We start from the raw sequence: 20,789 nt of genomic DNA, 5'->3' as shown, positions 1-20,789 counted from the left end.
CTGAGACCTGAACATATTAATGAAAGACATTCTTCTCCATCAACTCAAGGTCACTCTTCTGCACTCACCTGTCCTTAAGGCATAATTTCACTGTTTATGGGGATCACACTGTTTATAATGTCTTTTGAAGACAGATATATATATATATATATATATATAAGGAAATTATGGATGCAAAGTAGTGAGGGTAAGCAGTGGTGTAGTGGTGCCTGCAGAAGTGTAAAACTAGTCTTGTATATTTAGTTCACCCCAAAATGGGCCAGTAGTATTTGCATATGGTCACTTAACTTCTGCTGCTTGACTTCAAGGAGTAAGGATCATTATGAATTTAAAATTAGCCACAGAAGAGGTGCAGATTTTGCAATAATTATAATTAAAAAAATACAAATAAAAAATAGAGTGCACTCATTAACATTATGTCAGAACCTCTAGTTAGGGATGCCATATGCACTGTTCATATGGGACACATCCCGGCCAGAATTTAAAATTTGCTAAAAATATCCAGCTTCTGGCTGTTAGCAATGTGTAGGTCGATCCTTGTGTGAGATTCATGAGTGCTATGGAGAGCAGAGTAGACGGCTCCTGATGCTTTAAATCACTCTCGCACCTACTCTTTTTTTTTTTTTTTTATCGATGTTTGCATCGCTTTGATCGTTCCCTGTAGATATAATTTTCTCATGTGCAGCCCCACGATTGGTCGATTATGAACAATACCTGCATGTTATTGTGGAAACTGCTTTGGATGTTTAAGGTGATATTAAAATCCTGGCCAGGCCGAGATTAAGGAGACATGCAAAATGTGCAGTGATGGGGCTCCTCAAGGAAAGTCCAAACATTACATGCTTTTGTTTAGTTGTCTGATTCAGAAACTGGTTACTCACATTCTTCAAAGCAGTATCTTTGATGTTCCACAAAAGCAAAAAATTATTACAGGTTTGGAACAACTATTAGGAGTGTGAACGATTGACAACATTTTCATTTTTGGGTGAACTATCCCTTTAAGTCAGACAGTCCACGGGCCACCGTGAGCAGCATCTCTGTCACTGTTTTCAATCGGCATCCTCTCTGACTGGGGTCGGGGATCCCAGTCAGAAGGTGAAAGAACGCATTTTCATTCCAGGATGTTCCACTTTACAGGAGATGACAAAGCCACATGGTGGCAGAACGTGTGTGGACATGCAAGATCTTGGACAACATGATTTGAAATTCCGAAAGAGAATTCTAATAAGTTATAAATTTATAGCCTAATGGGGCATCAGTCTTTCCAGTGTATTCATGAAACAATTCAGTAGATGTAACATTTTGCAATAGCTTTCATGTTTTTAAGGAATGCTGTTAAAAAAAAAAGGCCAGGCAACTTTCTTGTCTTGTGTGCCGTGAATCAAACAGTATCATTTCAATTGAAGCATTTATTATTTATAATAATTTAATTTAATGATAATAGAAATATGATAGTGTCTCCACAAATAACAAAAAGAATAATGTTTGCTTTTTAGTTACTATGTGAGTTGTTTTCAGTGTTATTATATAAAAATGTATCGAATCCATCTCCACTTAACTTCCTGAAGTTTGTTGTTGTGGGAAGTGTTGACAGCATGTTTGTTATATGTTTATTTGATTCTTTTAGTTTTCACTCATAATCTTTCACTTTCCCACTTTGTATTGTCTCTTCCTAGTTTGAAAGCGTTCTCTGAGTTTCTCTGAAAACTCTGAAAACTTTCCCTGCCAGAGGCTTTGTCTACCTCTTTTAACTGAGTATCGCATCCATGTAAACTTAGCAGAGCTGAAGTTCATGTTCTTTGTGCTGTGCTTTCTGAATGTTATTAGCAAAGCAATTATGGCAAAACACAGAGAGTTTAAGGTCATCCCACCATTCAATTATTCATGTCAGAGAGTTAGTTATGTCTTCCCAAGAAGTTTTGTAAATTGATCTTTCTGTAAACAAGATTTAAGAACGCTGGATTTGAAATAGATTACAAAACCAGAGCTGTTTTGAGTGCAAGCCTTCGGCTTTGATGTTTTCTTTGTTGGGGGTACAGAACAACGTTCATCAGGAATTGAGAGACCTTGGGCAAAAAGCGAAGACTAATTAGTTCTGCACTCTAGAGATATGGGCAGCAGTGAATGTTTTTTTTTTTCTAATATTTGTTTTCATTCCACTGAAAATCTAAGGAAGAAGACAAAGAGAAAAGCGTTACATATCACCGATTCTTTTTCTCTTCAAAAGACGTGATTCTTTTGGTACGTCCTATGTTCTTGCTCATTATAACAATAAGCCATATTGCGCCTCCACAGATCATTCTAGAAAGAGAATTGTCAATGACCCACTGCTGTTTTCCACTTAATGTATTATTACAAAAGAATAAAAGATAGTGGTGGGTTTGTGCCAAGGCTACAGGAGCACTGTCAAAAAAGAAAAGAAAAAAACCTCTGGCTCGAATGTTTGTTTTGGGGCCCGTCAAATAAATTGAGTCCTTTGGTAGATTGCCGTGTTTCAAGCTGTTGATCAGTCTGTTCATCTCCATTCTTTAACAATTAGAGGTAGTACTGTTGAGAAACAATAGTGAATTTTTATTTATTTATTTTTTTCCCAAAGAAAAACATAAGTAAAGCAAGTGCCTATGTATCATGTATAACTGTGTAGATGTGTTATTTAGCTCTGAGATCTGGTTCAGTACATGGAGGAGTCAGAGTTGAATCAACCCCATACAGTAGGAATCCATGATGATGTATCAAGATGATTATTTTTTTTTTTACCCTCTTTTGTTTATGTTTTACCATTTTATTTTTCTAACCCAGCTCTCTATACAAAATCATACAATTTTAGCTTTTCAGTTTAACTGGCAGGGTGTGGAAAAAAAATCAATGGGACAGGCTAGTTGTCTTTTTTTTTTTTACTTATTAATTATTTTTCTTTTTCTGATTTTTTTCAATTGAACATTTACAAATTATATAATGTGTGACCTTTTGTGATGCGGCAGCATGTTGTCACATTATATGGGATAGATTGTCAGAATGCTTGCCAGGGTTTTCATCTAGATGTATATACATATAAATATAAAAATTAAATAATAAATTCATAAATATTAATAAACAAATGAATAATAATAATAATAATAATAATAATAATTATAACTTCTGAAAGCCCTGTCTTAGTTTTACTGTAGTCTCTTTTTACCCAAAGACAAAAAAAATAAAAATAATAATGACTGGAGTTTCAGTTTAGTTTTACATAACAATATCCTAATGTACAACACTTGAAACCTAAGCACACAATCACTGATAGAGAAAGCTAGCATTTGTGTATTATGACAGTTATGACAAACCCCCAAGTGACAACTCGCCCCAGTCTTCCCACAACACTACTTGCAAAATGATTAGATTAAACTTTATTGTCATTATGCAGAGTACAAGTACAGAGCTAATGGAATGCACTTAGCATCTAACCAGAAGTGGAAGAATAGTGTTTTATATACATATAAGTCCAGAGTAAGTGAAGCTATGATTTACAGAATGTACTGTGGAGTTGCTATATGCATATGTATTGAACAAAGTATATACAGAATACAAATAGGAATGCAATGTAGGGATTATATGTACATTATGAACAGAGCAATGATTATATATATACATTATGAACAGCAGCAATGTAAGAACAGTGGTAATAAATACAGTTGGATGAGTGTGCAATAGTATTGTTAAACAATGTATTCTATACAAAATAACAGTAGTGCAATGATATTTTTATAGAAATAGTTTACTGTGCTTTGTACAGTAACAACTTTAGACAGTTAACAGTGTAATAGCTTGAACAATGTGCAGTCTGTGCAAAATATGAGTAGTTCAATACATGTATGTAAAGTACTGTTATCAGTGCAGTAAAAGAGCAGGTGCAGGATAGATTGTTGGTGTGGAGTTCAGAAGTGTCACAGCCTCGAGGGAAGAAGCTCTTCCTGAGCCATTTTTATTGATGTAAAGAAAATAGAGCACCCTTTACAATAGGGTCCCATAATATTAGGTAATACTAAAACTAACATTAACTAACAATGATTCTACTACATGGCATTTGAATGAACTTGAGCGCATAGAAATTCACAGACACTCAAATATCTCACTTTCACCCATTGTTAAAGTTGTGTGTGTTTGCTAACGTAGAAATCAAGCACTCAATGATGCATGTATCGAATCCATCTCCACTTAACTTCCTGAAGTTTGTTGTTGCACCGCAAGAGGAATACCAGCGGAGGGAGGGTGGGGGTTCTGGAGGCGGGTGTTGGGCAGGTCAGGGGCAGGCGAAGAGGGAGCAATGACCTAGGAACCAGGGCGGAGTGGATGGAGGGAGAAGCCAGGGAGGAGCCCGGAGCAGGAGGAGCCAGATGGTGCTCCAGAGACCAGCCAGGATGGAGATCCACGGTGGAGTCGACGGTGGGAGAAGGCATGGTGGAGGAGGAGCCGATGACAAAAGGGGGCCGACAGACGGAGACTGCACCGGTGGGTGAGGAGCCCAAGATGGAGCAGAGCAGCCGCAGAGCCAGGGTGAAGCCGAGGATCCGGAGGGCCAAGGTGGAGCAGAAGGCTCAGGCGACCAAGGCAAAGGCGGGGCGCTGGAAGACCACTACAGAGCCAGAGTGACTGAAGATGGAGGTGGAACCAGAGGGAAGGAGGAGCCTGACGGAGCCGGAGGGATGGAGTAATGAGATGAAGCCAGAGGAATGGAGTCCCGAGGCGGCGGATGGTCGACGACTGACCAAGATGGAGCCAGAGGGACGAGGGAGCCCGGTAGAGCAGGTGGGATGCCAGGCCACGGTGGAGATGAGGGAGCTAAGAGCCAAGGCGGAGCCGCTGGGTCGAAGGACCGTGGAGGAGTCCAGGGCTCGGAGGCTGGAGGCGGAGACAGGGAATCCACAGGCCAAGGCGGAGCTGGAGACTGGAAGTCTTGCGGCGAACCATCGCGCCCAGATAGCGCAGACTGAGGGTGAGCTGTGGGACTGACTGGCACCAGCAGAGATGAGGACGAGGAACTGGCTGGTCTAGGAGGAGATGAGAGAGGGAGGATGGGAGGAAACACAGTAGGATCAGGGCTGGACAGAGCCATCAGAGAGACCGGAGATATGGAGCTGGATTGAACCAGCGGAAGTGGAGCAGGGGAACTGGCAGGTCTAGGAGGAGGTGGTAGAGGGAGGCAGGGAGGGAATACATGAGATTCAGGGCTGGACGGAACCAGCGGAGACACAGGAGATTCAGAGCTGGACGGAACCAGCGGAGACACAGGAGATTCAGAGCTGGACGGAACCAGCGGAGACACAGGAGATTCAGGGCTGGGCAGAACCAGCGGAGAAACAGAAAATGCAGGGCTGGGCAGAACCAGCGGAAATGGAGCAAATGAACTGACTGGAGGAGGTGGGAGTTAGAGACTGGGAGGGAAAGTGGGTAAGGCACGCCAGATCGAGAAAGTCCCTACTATGGTCCTCCAGCAAACGGTCCAGTTGCTCCAGGCACAGGAGTTGGACAGCTGGAATTGCCATTCCGGGAGAGGGTATAATTAAAGTATAATTTCCCTTTAAAAGGATCTCCGCGTCAGATGTTTTTTTTTCTGACGTCATGATGCATGAGCCTGATTTCAACTTGTTGCTCAACTGACATCCACCATTTTTTTCTCTCCCGACTCAAGTGAAAAAGGTAGGTCGGAAGTTTATTTTAATTAATATACTCGAAAATGAAATTTTTGGATGTGTGTTTTAGTTGTTTATGAGTTTATTAATGTTGTTTGTGAACTAACAAAATCGTAATTAACCGAATTTTTGATGTGTTCAGTTCAGATCTTGGGAGTGTGTGTATAAAATTATTTTTTAAATTGATGCCTCCTTAAGTTAACGTTAAATGTTTGTGCCGCGTGAGATATTGGAAATACTTTGGGCGGGAAGTGATCGAGGAGCGGGATGAAACGTTCGAATTTGATTTCCTGCAGTAAAATATTGAGTATGCTTTTAATGTAGTAAAATTAATGTTTGTCTGTTCTTTTATTTTGTCTTTGAAAATGTTAGCTCTGATTTATTTATCGATACATTTTTTCTCCCCAGAAATATGATGATGAAAGTCATTGGGTGTGTCTCAATCAGCTCCCTAGTTAAGCAATCAGGGCAATGGTTAGTTGGACTTGTAACCCAAAGGTTGCAGGTTTGAGTCTCGGTGCTGGCAGGAGTCGGAGGGAGTGAATGAACAGCGCTCTCTTCCACCCTCAATACCCACGGCTGAAGTGCCCTTGAGCAAGGCACTGAACCCCCAGTTGCTCCCCGGGCACTAGATATATAGCTGCCCACTGCTACGGGTGTGTGTTCACTGTGTGTTCACTTCTCTCTGCTGTGTGTGTGCACTTGGGTGGGTTAAAACCCTCTGGAGTCTAAGAACATTGGTTCACGGGACTTTTGAGAACTGGAGCTTGTAGCCTAGAATTTTTCTTTCTAAATTATATCAAAATCATCTTGTTTACTCACTTACAGGGCACCAGTTCTGAGTATGGGTTACCATACTTGCCAAATCTCACGACATAAAGCGAACTGTGACTAAAGCGCGTTTCCACCGAAATTACCCGGAACATTTGTACCAGGAACTTTTTTCCCCCCAGACCTGTTAATTCCTGCGTTTCCACCACGGTGTAAAGTACTGGGAAGATTAGGCAAATAGACTGGTGACATAGGTCTGCACATGTTTCTCAATACAAAGTAAGCTGATTTTGGACGTGCATCCTCGGTAGTTCAGACTTTGTGCATTCGACTTGGGAGTGTGATGTTCGCGACGATGCAAATCCAGTAAATTTGCAAACAGCAGCGTACTGTAGCAGCTGCTCTTGGATACATGATTACTTAGTTCCCGCTGATCACATGGAGCTCACGTCTCCGAGATCAGCAAAAAAAATTTTTTAAATAGGCGCTGTCTTTATAAATAAACCACATATTTGAGTTATAAACAACTACATTCTCGCCTGAAATACTTTTAAAATTACATTTCATGACACAGTAACAGTAATATTTTGAAAATAATCCGAATAAATGGTGGTTGAAATCAACCAATGCTACGTGAACTCAACCAATCAGGATGTTTAGCGCCCCGCCCCCAAAAGTTCTGAAAAGTACCACCTCGCCAGCAGGGACTTTCTGAGGGGCATTTTTTACCCGGAACTTTATTTAGTCCCTGGTTCCTGTGGAGGAATCACACCAAGTACCAGGCCAAAGTCACTAGTTCCTGGGTAAAGTCCCTGCGGTGGAAACGCGGCAATATTATACCCCAAAACAATTCATACAGTTTACTAAATGTAAAAAAAACAAACACTTTGACCTGACCATGTTTTGCTTACGTGTTTTTTTTTTTTTTTTCAGAATTGCTAATGCAACCTTTTCACACCACAGACTGAACAAAATTATGGTAATTGGTCAACAAAGTATTGACAGTTATCTGAAGTTGTGTTTGATTGTAATCCATTACATATCTTTCTATCAAATTTATCTGATATTATCAAGATTAATTTGTTCTGACAGTTTAACTCTGAGTTTTTGTAATATTTTATTTCTAAACTATAGCAAATAAACTGATAATGTGAAAAACAATGAAGGCGTCTGAATAAATTTTGGTTTGACTGTATATTTAATTTTTACAGTGCTATTTTACATTTAATTATTCGGTTTCTGTAACTGGACACTTACAAACTTGAAAAAACGTAGACACTGTGTAAATAGCATAAACAAATAAACAGAACGAACATACCCTTACAAAAGGAAAATATATTTACCAATATATTTCTTAAAATATATTGTGATATATTGTAATATATTATTTTTCCTTTTTATTTTCTAATATTTCATATAGTTGAATACATTTAATAATATATTGATGATACATATATTATATAATATATTGCAGAATATACAAATGATTGCCGCTTTTAATATAGTGCAATATATTGGAAAAATATAAATATATATTAGAATATAAGCCTAATATATTACATATTAAGGGTACAAAATAGATACTTTCAAAGAGGGCCCACTGGTACAACCTGCACCCCAGATACGGCCCTGATTTCACATCATCTTATCATTTCAACAAATAATTTAAATTACTTTAAATGTCCTTTAAGTCAAAGCCGCTGGAAAGCAAGCCTGCAACCTTTAGCAAAAAAAAAAAAAAAAAAAAAAAAAAAAAAAAATGCATGTTGATGATTAACCAATAGTCATATTCAGTAAATGTTGAATTTATTGTTTATTCAGCATATTAAGCCTCTCCTCCATTGACATCCATTTAAAAATAAGAGCCTCTGGTCTCCTTCCCTACGTACCACCCAGTGGCGTAGCCAGGGGAGGGGCCATGGGGGCACTGGCCCCTCCTGAAAACTGATTGGCCCCCAGTGTGCCCCCACCCTTCTACTTGTCTGTCACTCACAAATTCAAATTATAATCTTTCAGTTTAGTAAATAACTCATGATTGCGTCGCGATGCTTCTCAACGAGGACCAAGAATAACGAGCTGCTGTTTTCCAACGAAATAAAGCACACGATATAAGTTTATCTATTAGCGAGTTGTTGCAGTGCAAGAAGTGTTTGGTACTAACGTTAACGTCTTTCGGTGTTAGACAGACCAGGTTCGATGACGATGTTATCTCCTAGAGCAGACCAAGATGCTAATCATTATATTACTATGCTCCTCTGATGCTGAATGTAAAAGGGGTTTACTGCGTTAACCTGCTTTTTTTTTTTCGGCCGAACGCGCCGATATAGGCAACAACGCAATTTAAAGCAATGGTTTTAAAAAAAAACTATAATAGCAATTCGAATAAATTCATTATTGAATCATGCAGTCGATTAGCAACATTTTTCACTCAAGTGAGGTGACGAAACAAATCGTGTAATGTTTATCTAACGATCCACACTTGAGACTTTTTTTTTAAGTCTATGGGTGAGACACATGCAAAAACATCTTTTTTTTACTGGTCAATTTTGAGATTTGGGGCTGTTTGTCTTCAGTAACATGTCTTCTTTCAGACTTGTGGTGAAAAAAAGTCCAAAATACACATATAGGTCTTTATTTTTCTACACCTTTAGTCTATTTGCGTCTGTAGATTCCCAATGGGTGCTCCGCGATTGCTGTCTGCACCCTGGAAAGCTCTCTCTCTAGCTCTCTCTCCCTCCCTTCACAGAAGTTATTGACAAAACGTCATTTGATGACACCCAAAAACATTCTCAAAAAAATCATACATAATTATTTAATGCATGATTAAATAGCAAAATAAATAACTAATACTAAAATAACACTGGACTAATTAAGCTATTCTAAACTATTTTATAGAATCCACATATTTTACATGTTAAATTAAAGCTACCTTTTTGAACAAGTAGCTTTCTAACAAAGTATGGCTATATGATATTTTTAAATCAATATGCTCAAGATTAATTGTATTCATGCGACGAACAACCGTATAAGTCCAAAAAAACAAAAATTGAGATAACCATGTGACTTCAATGTATGTGTTTGTATACAGAATCACTTTGGGGGGTGTTCGCGCGACCAAAACTCTGAATTTAAAATTTTAAAATAGTCTCACGCGGAAAAACCGTTTATGTCCAGTAACGAAAAATGGAGACGCCGGTTGCTTTCATGTCCGCTGCGGACATTAATAGACAAAACGTCGGCAAAAAAAGGAGAGCGAACATGAATGAATGGAAGGACAGGGCAAGGAAGTCTCTGAGGGATGCTGGGAAACCATATGTGAACCGGAGAGGAGAGCAAAAACGAGGAAAAAGTCCACCAAAAGAGGTGAGTGAAAAACCGTATACAAAGTATCTACATAAAGTTAGCGGTTACAGACAGAGGGTCATCGTCTACTACAGTTCATTCATATAGCTCACTCTTTTTAAAGGTTCAAGTCATGTCGTATGAAAGCTGAGAAAATTAGGATTCAGGGGACGTTTTAAACATGTCTCTCTACTCCTCATAATCACGGAGAAATGAATCGAAACGCTTTAGGTGCGTCTGTAACACCAGCCCAGCTGCGTCTACAGTAATGTTAGGCTTTTTTTTTTTATACCATTCATTGATTTTGTTATAAGCACTGCTGGCAGAATTTTATATACATAAACAAACATATGTAAATTCATCCCCAATCTTTAAGATGTTTAGAGTAGAATTTGACTGCTTTATGTCTTCACTGAAATTGGTTAAAAAAAAAAAAAAGATAGAAAAAAAAGTCATTGACGTGTTTAAAATATTTTGATATAATTTTTGGATCCCTGTTACCATTTAATGTAACACTTTGTTTTTGTAATATTGTATGCTATGCTATGTTTGTTACTTGTTATTTAATAAATAATAAAAAAAAATGCATTGATTGTGTAAGCTGTTATACATTCTAGCTAGTAACCTTAATAGCTGCTAATAGCTCTAGTGTTTTATAGCTCAAAAAAACAAAAACGCTAATGTGACTGTTTCTGTTAAGGGAAAGGCGTGCAAGGAGACATGTCCCAGGCAGTGTTCAAGCCTAACAGACCAAAGAAAACTCCAGCTCTTCACAGAGTTTTATGCTGTCTCTTATGAGAGGCAGCAGGCTATCATTCTCTCTGGTTTGGAGCAGGTATGCTAACTTAAGCAATTCATGACCATATCATGTCAACAGTATGCAATGCATTACAATGTAGGCCCATAAAATAACCAGTGAATTGAATACTACTGTATGCCTTCAATTCACTAAGACTGCACATGTGCCTGATCACTGATCATCCCAATATGTCTTTTTACTTCTAGCACAAGGTGAGTCGCAGACGACCACGTGGGCCCAACACTGAGAATACTAAGAGGAAGTACACCTTCAAGTACCATGTGCAACAAGGAGGTCAAAGACTTGCTGTTTGTAAGCTCACATTTATGTCAGTCTTTCAACTGACCAACAGTCGCCTACAGGCAAGTTTTAAACAGCCTAGCTTTTTCCGTTTGTTAACTTTTTATTACATGCATGATTTTAATTAGATACATTGTCCATAACATATTTATTTAAAGTTACTTATCTTTGAAAAGGTTATTCAAGAAAAGTTAGGCAGTCAGTCTGAGGGAACAGAGCAGGTAGTCAGGTCTCCATTAGAGGACTTCAGAGGAAAACATAAGAACAGGTAAAAAAAAAAAAAAAAAAATCCTGGAAGGACCTCATGCTCTCGTCCTATTAGTTTTTAAAGCTGCACCAATGTCAGCATCAGTTGCCCTACAACATTCCCTGATCTAATGGTGCACTTGACGCTGGCATTATAGGGCGTCGGGTGCCTTGCCACCCTATAACGCCAGCATGCACAAACTGTAATGGTTAGGATTCAGCTCACTGTTGTTGCCCAGTCAGGAAACATATTTTTGCACTTTGAGATCGATATCAGAGGTAAAGTGCTATGCAAATGTAATGTATGATCCCGGGATTTCGAGATCGGCCAAATTGTCCGGGATTAGGCTTTTGCATTCTACAGTTGCCATTCATTGTGTTTACTGTGGCAAGCAGGACGAGACTGAGGGCCGCGGGAGAACGGCGCAAGGCCGGTGGCGTGATTACTGATGAGCGACACCTGTGAGACGCACCGGTCTCGTATCTCTCACGGAGGAGCAGGAATTTTCTTAGCAATGCTAAAACGCACACATCAATCGATCACATGTTTAGCGTTCATGTAAACACTACATTCAGATTCACCAATCAGAATGAATTCAGTTAGATTGAAACAAAATGTGTGCATGTAAACAATGACAATTTTTGCGTCATATGAGGATTTTTTCCAGACAAAAAATACATAAATCTCTCATCTCAGGGGGATATGAGGGAGGAAAGCATGGTAATTCGAAAATACTACTGGTTTTCTACTAATACAAAGCTTAATGCTAAATCCTGAGAATCCCATTAATGATTGTTTGTGAAAAACAAAATCCTATAGTTTAGAGAAAAGTTTACAATTATATTAAATTTTATTGTCACAGAAACAATGCAATTGTGCAAAACAGACCAGCATAGTTTATTATATTTCCCTTGTTCGTGAGTTGTGTTGTTTATTTTTTAGGCCTCATAGCATTCATCCTGCAGTGAGAGAGGGGATAAGAGAGCACATCCTGAGCTTCCCACGCCAACCGAACCACTACTCACGGATGAAGGGAGATGTGGAGAGGGAGTACCTGAGCCCTGATTTAAACCTGCTCCGCATGTTCCGCCTGTACAAGGAAAACAATCCAGCATCCACTGCAAAGTTCTGGCTCTATAGGGACATCTTCAAGCAGCAAAACCTCAGTTTTGGGCAGCCAAGAAGTGATACTTGTGCAAAATGTGACGCCCTGTTCTCAAAATTAGTAGCTACTACAACAGATGGAGAAAGGTTGAAGATCACAGCCAAGAGTGAGCTTCACCACCGGAAAGCCGAAAAAGCATACACCCAGTTGCAGGCTGACACAGAGTGGGCCAAAGCCAATGATGACTGCCATGTCATTTGTATCGACATGCAGGGGGTAGTGTACACGCCAAACCTGACACACTCCAACGTGTACTATCAACGGCAGCTGGCCAACTACAACCTCTGTATCCAGGAGATGGGCACTGACAAACCTCCTACAATGTGCCTCTGGCATGAGGGCATCGCTCACAGAGGTTCCATCGAGGTGGCAAGCTGTCTTTTGAAGTGGGCAGAAACATCTTTCGCTCCCCTAGTCCAGGCAAAGGAACGGAAGCTCATCATCTATAGTGACCGATGCTGTGGGCAGAACAACAACTGGCGAGTCCTAAACCTCATGGCCCTACTCGTATCTAGAGGGTACTTCAGTCAGATAGAGCAGAAGTTCATGGTGTCTGGTCACTCCTTCCTTCCCTGTGACCGTTCATTTGCCACGCTGGACAAGAGGCGTAAGGTGTCCACACTCCACACCCCCAGCGATGTCGCCGAGATGATCCGTGGAGCCAGGCAGCTGCATCCATTTAAAGTAATTGAGATGAAATGTGCGGACTTCAGGCAGCTCCCTGATGCAACATTAAAGCATCCACCTGGCTTCCTAATCACATCCATGATGTGGTTGAAAGTGACAGGTAAAGAACTAAAGAACTAGACTAAAACTAAACTGGTTTTCTGAGATTAACAGTGTTGGGGATATGTGTGTGAAGGAAGAATCATTATTGAATTTCTTGTTGAATCATGATTTCAGCTACTGATCCATGGTGTGTCCACACAAAAGGGAGCCACAGCCTCTATGAGGGATGGAAGCATTGGCTGATCACCAAACAGAGGAAGAATCAACCACCTCCAGCTCCCTTGTTCTCCACCACGTATGCTCGTGCTTACGAGGACCCTTTGCCCATCAAGAAGGAGAAGCACCGTGACCTTATGAAAATGCTAGCCTACATGCCAGCGGAGGCCCAAGCATTTTATGGGACATTAGAATGTGAAGAGTAGCCTGGTATGTGTAGGTCATGTGCAGGGAAAGGTGGGATATATTGTGTATGTTGTGTGAAATTAATCATAAAAGTAGTTGTAGCTTATCTTGTATGCCTTATCTTATGTTGTATAATAGGAATATATAGGTATTTATTTTATTTTATTTAGAACCAAAAAAAGGAAGACGTATATGGTAAACTAGCATATAGAACCAGCATGGAATGAAGATGATGTATGTCTCTATTGTAAATATGTATTGTTTACCATTATTACTGTTTATTGTTTGTATTTATTGTTTATTGTATGTACGGTTTGTTTGTACTGACGTTTATTTTCTGTACTATAAGTAGGCCTATGTATTGTTCATTGTTCGTACCGTATTGTCCGCGTTTTTGTTCTGTGATTTACGTTGGCAAAAAATAAAAAAAATTGAAAGAAAGAAATGCTTAATATTTTCTTTAAGGTTCTGTTACTGTATTAAAACTAAGATAAAGGAATCAAATCTCCAGTGGTTTAAATTGATATGATTAATTGGACTTATACTGTTATTCCACATTAACTGGACATATACTGTTCTTCCACATTCCAGAAATGTAAATTACTCTAACTTTTTATTTTTAAGATTGATACTAAAAAATCCAGTCTCATTAGAATTGGGAAGCTTTTGTTGTCTATCTTCAAGTAAAAAAAAAAAAAGTAATATAATATTCAGTCCAAATTAAAAAAAAATGTATTATTCAAAAATTGAAAATATGGACTTATATGGTTCTTCGTCTCAAGCCCTCAATTAGCCTTGACATAAGTAGATTTTGTTTATTCATCAATGCAAATTTACTGCAACTGCTGCTATGCAAATTGAATGGGATGTGGATAATAAACAAAAACATATAATGAAATTATATTAAATTTATATTAGTTATATTAATTAATTAATTGTGTATTTATTTCTATGAATTATTAATGTTATTCTGCATTTATATAAATAAGGCTATTATATATATATATATATATATATATATATATATATATATATATATATATATATATATATATATAAGGCTATTATAAATGAATTATATTATTATTATTTGTGAGTTGTACACTATTTATACATTGGAATATTTTATGTATTACAGTTTTTCTTTCACTTTTGTAAAGTGAAAAGTTAATACAAATTGTATTTGATTTTTTTATTTTATTTAGAGCAGTGAATAACTGCTATTAAAATATAATAGGGTATCACTGTGTATTACTGATTTTAAAGGTTACTGAACTCTTGAAATGATTTGGATATACAGTTCAAACAACACAAGATTGGCCCCTCTGTATTAATCGTGGACCCTCTTGTGCCCCACCAGTTGAAAAAATCCTAGAATCGCCCCTGGTACCACCTAAGCGGAAGCATTAGTATTAGCCATTACACTTTTTTGGCTAAAGTTAAAAAAAATTTGGCATCCAGTGGCTTTGTTGAGTGTCATACAACTCTGACTGAAATGCAGTGACATCAAGGCTATAATCTGGTTATCAGGGAACATGAACCAAGCTGACAGTTACACTTTCTGCAACAGAGAATACAAAGACTATTAAGTACCCAGAACGTGTCTCAGAAAACGATAAAGCTACAATGATGGTGTATTTTACTTGATGCAGTTTAAACTTACAGCAATTATTGAGCGGATGTTTTATTGTGCAGAAAAATGGCAGTTTATTATTCATTAATTTGCCCCCTGTCTCCTTTCACTGGCATTGTAAACGGTAGCCTACTGTCCAGCCAAGCAACTTCCTGTACAACCACATGTGCACATATTCAGGGAGCATACTGAATCTGGCATGATGAACTACACACACACACTTCTCTCTCTCTCTCTCTCTCTCTCTCTCTCTCTCTCTCTCTCTCTCTCAAATTCAAATTCAAATGAGCTTTATTGGCATGACTTGCACAGTATTGCCAAAGCATTGTACATTACATGAATAAGGAATAAACAATTATATAATACATAAAACAAAAACATATTCGTAAAATAATTAAGTATATGTATACTTTCTCCTTTTTTTTCTTCAAACGAGAAACAAGTAAAAGACAACAACAAATAACAAAAAAATAAAAATAAAATTTCTCTCTCTCTCTCTCTCTCTCTCTCTCTCTCTCTCTCTTAACAGGCAAGTGGCTGCACTGCCAAAAGCAGGAAACATGGCGAGAAATTATCTTCAAACTGACAGTTATGTATAAGCGCTGAACAGAAATGCTTTATGACCACTAGAGGTCGCTGCCGCAAATAAAATCAACGCGCCTGGGCGAGCAGCAGACAAAAGATGACAGGAGCGCAATTCTGATCTGACAGGTGGGTTGGGTAATAGATAGTTTTAGGTCCATTTTAATATCAAGTTGATTATCAAAATGAAAACAATTTTAATATCCAATTTATTATCAAAATTAAAACAACACAAAAAACGTAATATTTTAAGGAAATTATTAACAATTTAAGGGAAAAAAATTATAAATTTATTTGTGTTTTTTTTTTGTTTTGTTTGTTTGTTTGTTTTGACGTAACCTTGCATTTTAATAAATGATGTTATATAATGACAAGTAAACAGCAATAAATAAACAGACCTAGATTATGATTAAAAGTGCACACAATGAAATCATGAGTTTTATGTTGAAAACCAACAAACAAGGAATAAAAGTAGCAGATTCAAATTAAGATTTGACCAAACAAGTTTTATGAAATGACAAACCTCACATTTCAGTCTTTTACAAATTTTTAAGGATCAAAATCATAAATTAAAGGCATTGAATCTGCTCCATAAACCATTCTATGTAGGCTATTATCCAAAAAGTTTAGATTTTTAGAATACACATTAGCTTGTTTTCAGTTTACCAGTTAAGATTTACAACAAAATTCAAATCGATTTTCACATTGGTCTGAACAAAAAAGGCAGACAGGCTGAATGAAGATGTAATTTCATTGTCTGACAGCAGGTGGCGCTTATGGCACAGCAGAAATAGAGCTGTTCCCTGGTAACCTGTAAGCAAATCTGCACTTATACACTTTTGTATTAGGCTTTACATGTAAAGAAGATAAAAAGCAAATCATGCCATCTAACTTTTCTGAAGACAGTTGGTCCCACCTTCACAGAATTAAGTCAGTCATACATTCTTTCATTTCATGTCTTTTCAGGACTCTGCCTTCCTTCACGTTTTTGCACAAAATTATCTGCATGTTGTGCATGTGAGAATGTTAATTTTTGCTTAATTCTGAGCAGTATTTATTGCAAGTTTTTCTAAATATTTATAGATTAATGCTTATTAAAGATGAGGTTATTCAGTGAAGAGCAGATTTAAGCAGAGTTGCCTAACTTTTCTTTCTTTTTTTCATTAAATTGCTCTCCCTTTCAAATGTATGGATCTGACACACACGTCAGACTCTCTCATTTTATGTTCATTTAAAACATTTTTCTTTCATTTCAAGGTTTTTTTTTTTTTTTTAAACATGCCATGTCCCAACTTTTTGAGATATGTTGATGCCATGCAATTCAAAATCAACTTATTTTTCCCTTAAAATTATACATTTTCTCATTTTAAACATTTGATATGTCATCTATGTTGTATTCTGAATAAAATATTGAAATTTGAAACTTCCACAACATTGCATTCTGTTTCTATTCACAATTTGTACAGTGTCCGCACTTTTTTGGAATCGGGTTTGTAATACTTTGCACTTAGACAAACTTCTAAATTTGTGTGCAGTAATTCCTGAAAGATACAATGTAATTGTGTTACTTGTAATTATGTGATAAAAAGCAGTTGGAAATGTCTTAGAGCATGCACATATTAATCCAGTATCATTAAAATGTGCAACACTTTACGTTTTACACAAATTATATTCTTAGCCTCAAATACCGCTCCGAAGTGTTATTACAGATAGTATGAATTTAGTGTGTGTTAAGGGCACTGATCTTTGCCACTTTTCAGACCTGGGACACACTCTCATGTGGTCAACACCACAAGTGTTGGTATTCGGTACAGACACTTACACTAAAAACTACTGGACACCAGTTGCTGTGCAAAAATGCAAAAGAACGGTGAAGCTAGTTGTGAGAAAAGCCCATAATTTATATATCTAGAATTTATGACATTATTGCCACTGTAAATAAATAAATAATTTAATTAAAAAATCTATTAAATGACACACACAAAAAAAAATCTAAAGTGTATGCTTCATAAATCTAAAACTGTATTTATGGAGGCTTTGTGCATGAGTACTGTGACTACATGTGTCCGACAATACAATGCTAAGTGTTAAACTTTAACCATGTTACTTTATCTACAGTACCTTGAATACTGGCCTTGAGAGGACAACACATGAGGTCATACTACATGCTCCAGACATACACACGCACCTGGACACTGTCCAGCTGTGAGGGTGTAAACAGGAACTCACCAGACAAGGGGAATCGGACACCATAAAACATCATTAGTGCTCAAGCTCGCCCCTTTCACCACAGTCACATCCTTCTAGGGAAGAAAGTCAGTAGATGAGAAGGCCACATACAGCAAGAAGCAAGACATGCAGTTCTTGAGTCTATAAGGCCTGTGCTGATTGTTGCAGTGATGCAGTGCAGGTCTGTCTGTCAGTGAGTGTGCTTTACCAGGGCATGACACTTAAATTGCTTGCACGCACCCATTTGCAAAAGTGAGGTGTAGGTTGGGAGTTGGGTGTCAAACACAATAAATAGTACCTTATAGTAGCTTATAAAACGTTGGTAATCTAGCAATGGTCAGGTCAGTCCCAGATATTTATTTAAAATTCCTGATTTTTATAATGAACCAAGCAAAACTGCAAATTAACTTGACTGCCAGTCATTGCTGCACTGTAGAACTGTATTTGTTGTGTTGGAAAACCTCAACCCCCAATAAAAATAACATTTATAATAACATTTTGCTTCAACTTTCGCTGTAATAATTACTGCAATGTAAAGTTTAGCAAGAACATACAGTACATTATTATTACATGCTATCACTATTAAATTAAGAATATAAGGCCTATAAATCATCAGTTCAGTCTTGCATGTATTCTGTATCTTATGAAAGCAAATTAATTTAAAACGCAAGCATCTGACAACCAAAAGATTAAGCATGTACCTTATCTCTGCATTTGACAGTGCATTTTGTGAATCAGTGGCTGTTCTTTTTATTCCTTCAAAGAAACACATCAGATTAACCTAACATGTCGGTGAATTGAAAAGTCATTTGCACAAAATCTTTCAGAAAAATTTTATATTTATTCTCCCAACCACCCATATACAAGAACAGAGGTTCTGCTTGATTCCTAAGCTAAATTACATATTTCGGCTTTAAAACAGTAAACTTCACTAAAAGGCGATGACCTTTGGCTATTATTTATCTTGTATCTACAATAATTGTGGAGCTTAATTATTAGACGTGAAATTAAATGAAATTAAAATCTGAATGCATTTGTTTTTTGGAAGTTGCATTCCCCTCATTTTGAATGATCATGATGCCTCTGTACACACCAACTCACTTTTTTTTCTGCATTAGAACATTTAAAGTACATCCTGCATATGAAAGAATATAGTCTGTCCAGCTGTCCATCTTCAATATTTTTGTTTGTAGATGGTGCTAGCAGAGCAATTCTGAGCTACACTGACTGGCATGATTGGAAATACAAGCCTGAACATTGAAATATGACTAAGCTTTCATCGCCAGGGCAGTAGGGTTTACACAACCCAGACTGTACTAAATCCATCCCAAACTTTTTTCTGTTATAGTGAGAATCCTCAAGTTTCCAATCATGCCAGTCAGTGTAGCTCAGAATTGCTCTGCTAGCACCATCTACAAACAAAAATATTGAAGATGGACAGCTGGACAGACTATATTCTTCTAGCCACACACTCACTGGAAATGAATAGATGGTAGCATATTTTTTAAGGCTTCTATTTCAGGTGTCAAGTTCAGGATGTAATCACTGGCTTGTGTGTGACATATCTGGATTTTTACTAGGTCTGTTTCAAGCAATTGGACTCAGCAGTTAATTCCTGCACAGAAAGACACTGATCTCCAAAGTCAACTCATTCTTAAGCATAATACTTGACATTAAAGCAAGCATTTCAAAGTTATGGAGACCCAATGCCCTCTAGTGGTCTCCTGACTCTTACATTTTTGGGGATTTTTAGTTCTGTACATTTTTTCATTCATTTCAATGACAGTTGACACTATACTATATTTTAATTTTAAAATATATGTTGCTTCACGTCATATTTGAGTTTTCACGAATGAAAATTATGTGTGAGGGATCCAGAAGCCAAGTTTGTTCTTTTTATGAAAAGAAGTATATTCAGTTTATATATTTATTTTCTTAAATGTTGCATGCACCTTTACCCTTTTTCAGCTCTTGTGACTGGAGTTTAGAACTCTATTTCATTGCCTTTAGAACAAAATCGATTCTTATACTAGAGTTGACTCTGATCTAATCAGAATCAAATAATTGACTCTTTTGGAATTGACTTTTTAGTTATTCCAAAGTTGTGGACATCCTTTAGTGGTCACAATTAATTATATAAGACGAGTGTATCTAAAAGCTGACCTCAATTGTCTGCCAAACAAACACAAAAACAGAATATATGGATACCAGTTGGTTCGGTCATAAAGGTCCAGAGTGGCTTGCAGATTGCAGACAGTGATGTCAGAAGTTTGCTAGCAGGATGAGTTATCCCTGCTCTGCATCCCGCCAAGGACTAATGCCTGACTGATCCACAGTGTCCCTGGCCAGCAGATCCTCACGGGAGCCCCTTTCTCACTGCACGGAACGTTCCGTCATCTCTGTCTCTCCTCCTCTGTCTGGAAGCATCTGTCTGCTGGCACTAGAGAGAACGTCCTGCTACACACACGCTCACACACTTCCATTTCTTCCACTCTTTCCTCATAACTCTGCTCAGCTCTGCTTCTCTCATCTTTACTCTTCTGCGCTTTCCAAATACAGACAGTTTTCTGGTTGCTTTCCTAGGACACATGTTTCTTTGCTATATCCTGCAGTGAGCAGCAGGTGGGACTGTAGCAGGTACATCTAAGATAAAAGCAAGCAAAAAAGACAACCATGTATAGCCTTCACATCACAAGATCTAATACATTACATCTCGATGTCACTGCAGAAGAATGTACCAGCAACATAGCTGTGTATTTGTGCTTGAAGTTATTAATTTGATGTATTACAATGATTTATTTTTCTTACTCAACACCTGAGAAATACATTAAGAATACATTTGTATACTGTTTACGCCAGGAAACCTGTGTCACACCTGCTGGATTTTCATTGACAGTTCACAGTCTGACTGGGTTAAA

General features: G+C 37.8%; 1 protein-coding gene across 1 annotated transcript; it reads left to right on the top strand.

The window, feature by feature from the left end:
* Nucleotides 1-9,545: 9,545 nt before the first annotated feature.
* Nucleotides 9,546-13,447, top strand: LOC128015107 (uncharacterized). Its single transcript, XM_052598801.1, has 5 exons — nucleotides 9,546-9,806; nucleotides 10,486-10,620; nucleotides 10,791-10,946; nucleotides 12,074-13,083; nucleotides 13,200-13,447. The coding sequence occupies exons 4-5, from the start codon at nucleotides 12,159-12,161 to the stop codon at nucleotides 13,445-13,447; spliced, it is 1,173 nt and encodes a 390-aa protein (XP_052454761.1). The 5' UTR covers nucleotides 9,546-9,806; nucleotides 10,486-10,620; nucleotides 10,791-10,946; nucleotides 12,074-12,158.
* Nucleotides 13,448-20,789: the final 7,342 nt, after the last annotated feature.

The sequence above is a fragment of the Carassius gibelio genome, chromosome A6 (genome assembly GCF_023724105.1).
Source record: "Carassius gibelio isolate Cgi1373 ecotype wild population from Czech Republic chromosome A6, carGib1.2-hapl.c, whole genome shotgun sequence".
Taxonomy (NCBI): domain Eukaryota; kingdom Metazoa; phylum Chordata; class Actinopteri; order Cypriniformes; family Cyprinidae; genus Carassius; species Carassius gibelio.
The sequence above is the reverse complement of the archived record's forward strand: the minus strand, read 5'-3'. Positions and strand labels throughout refer to the sequence as shown.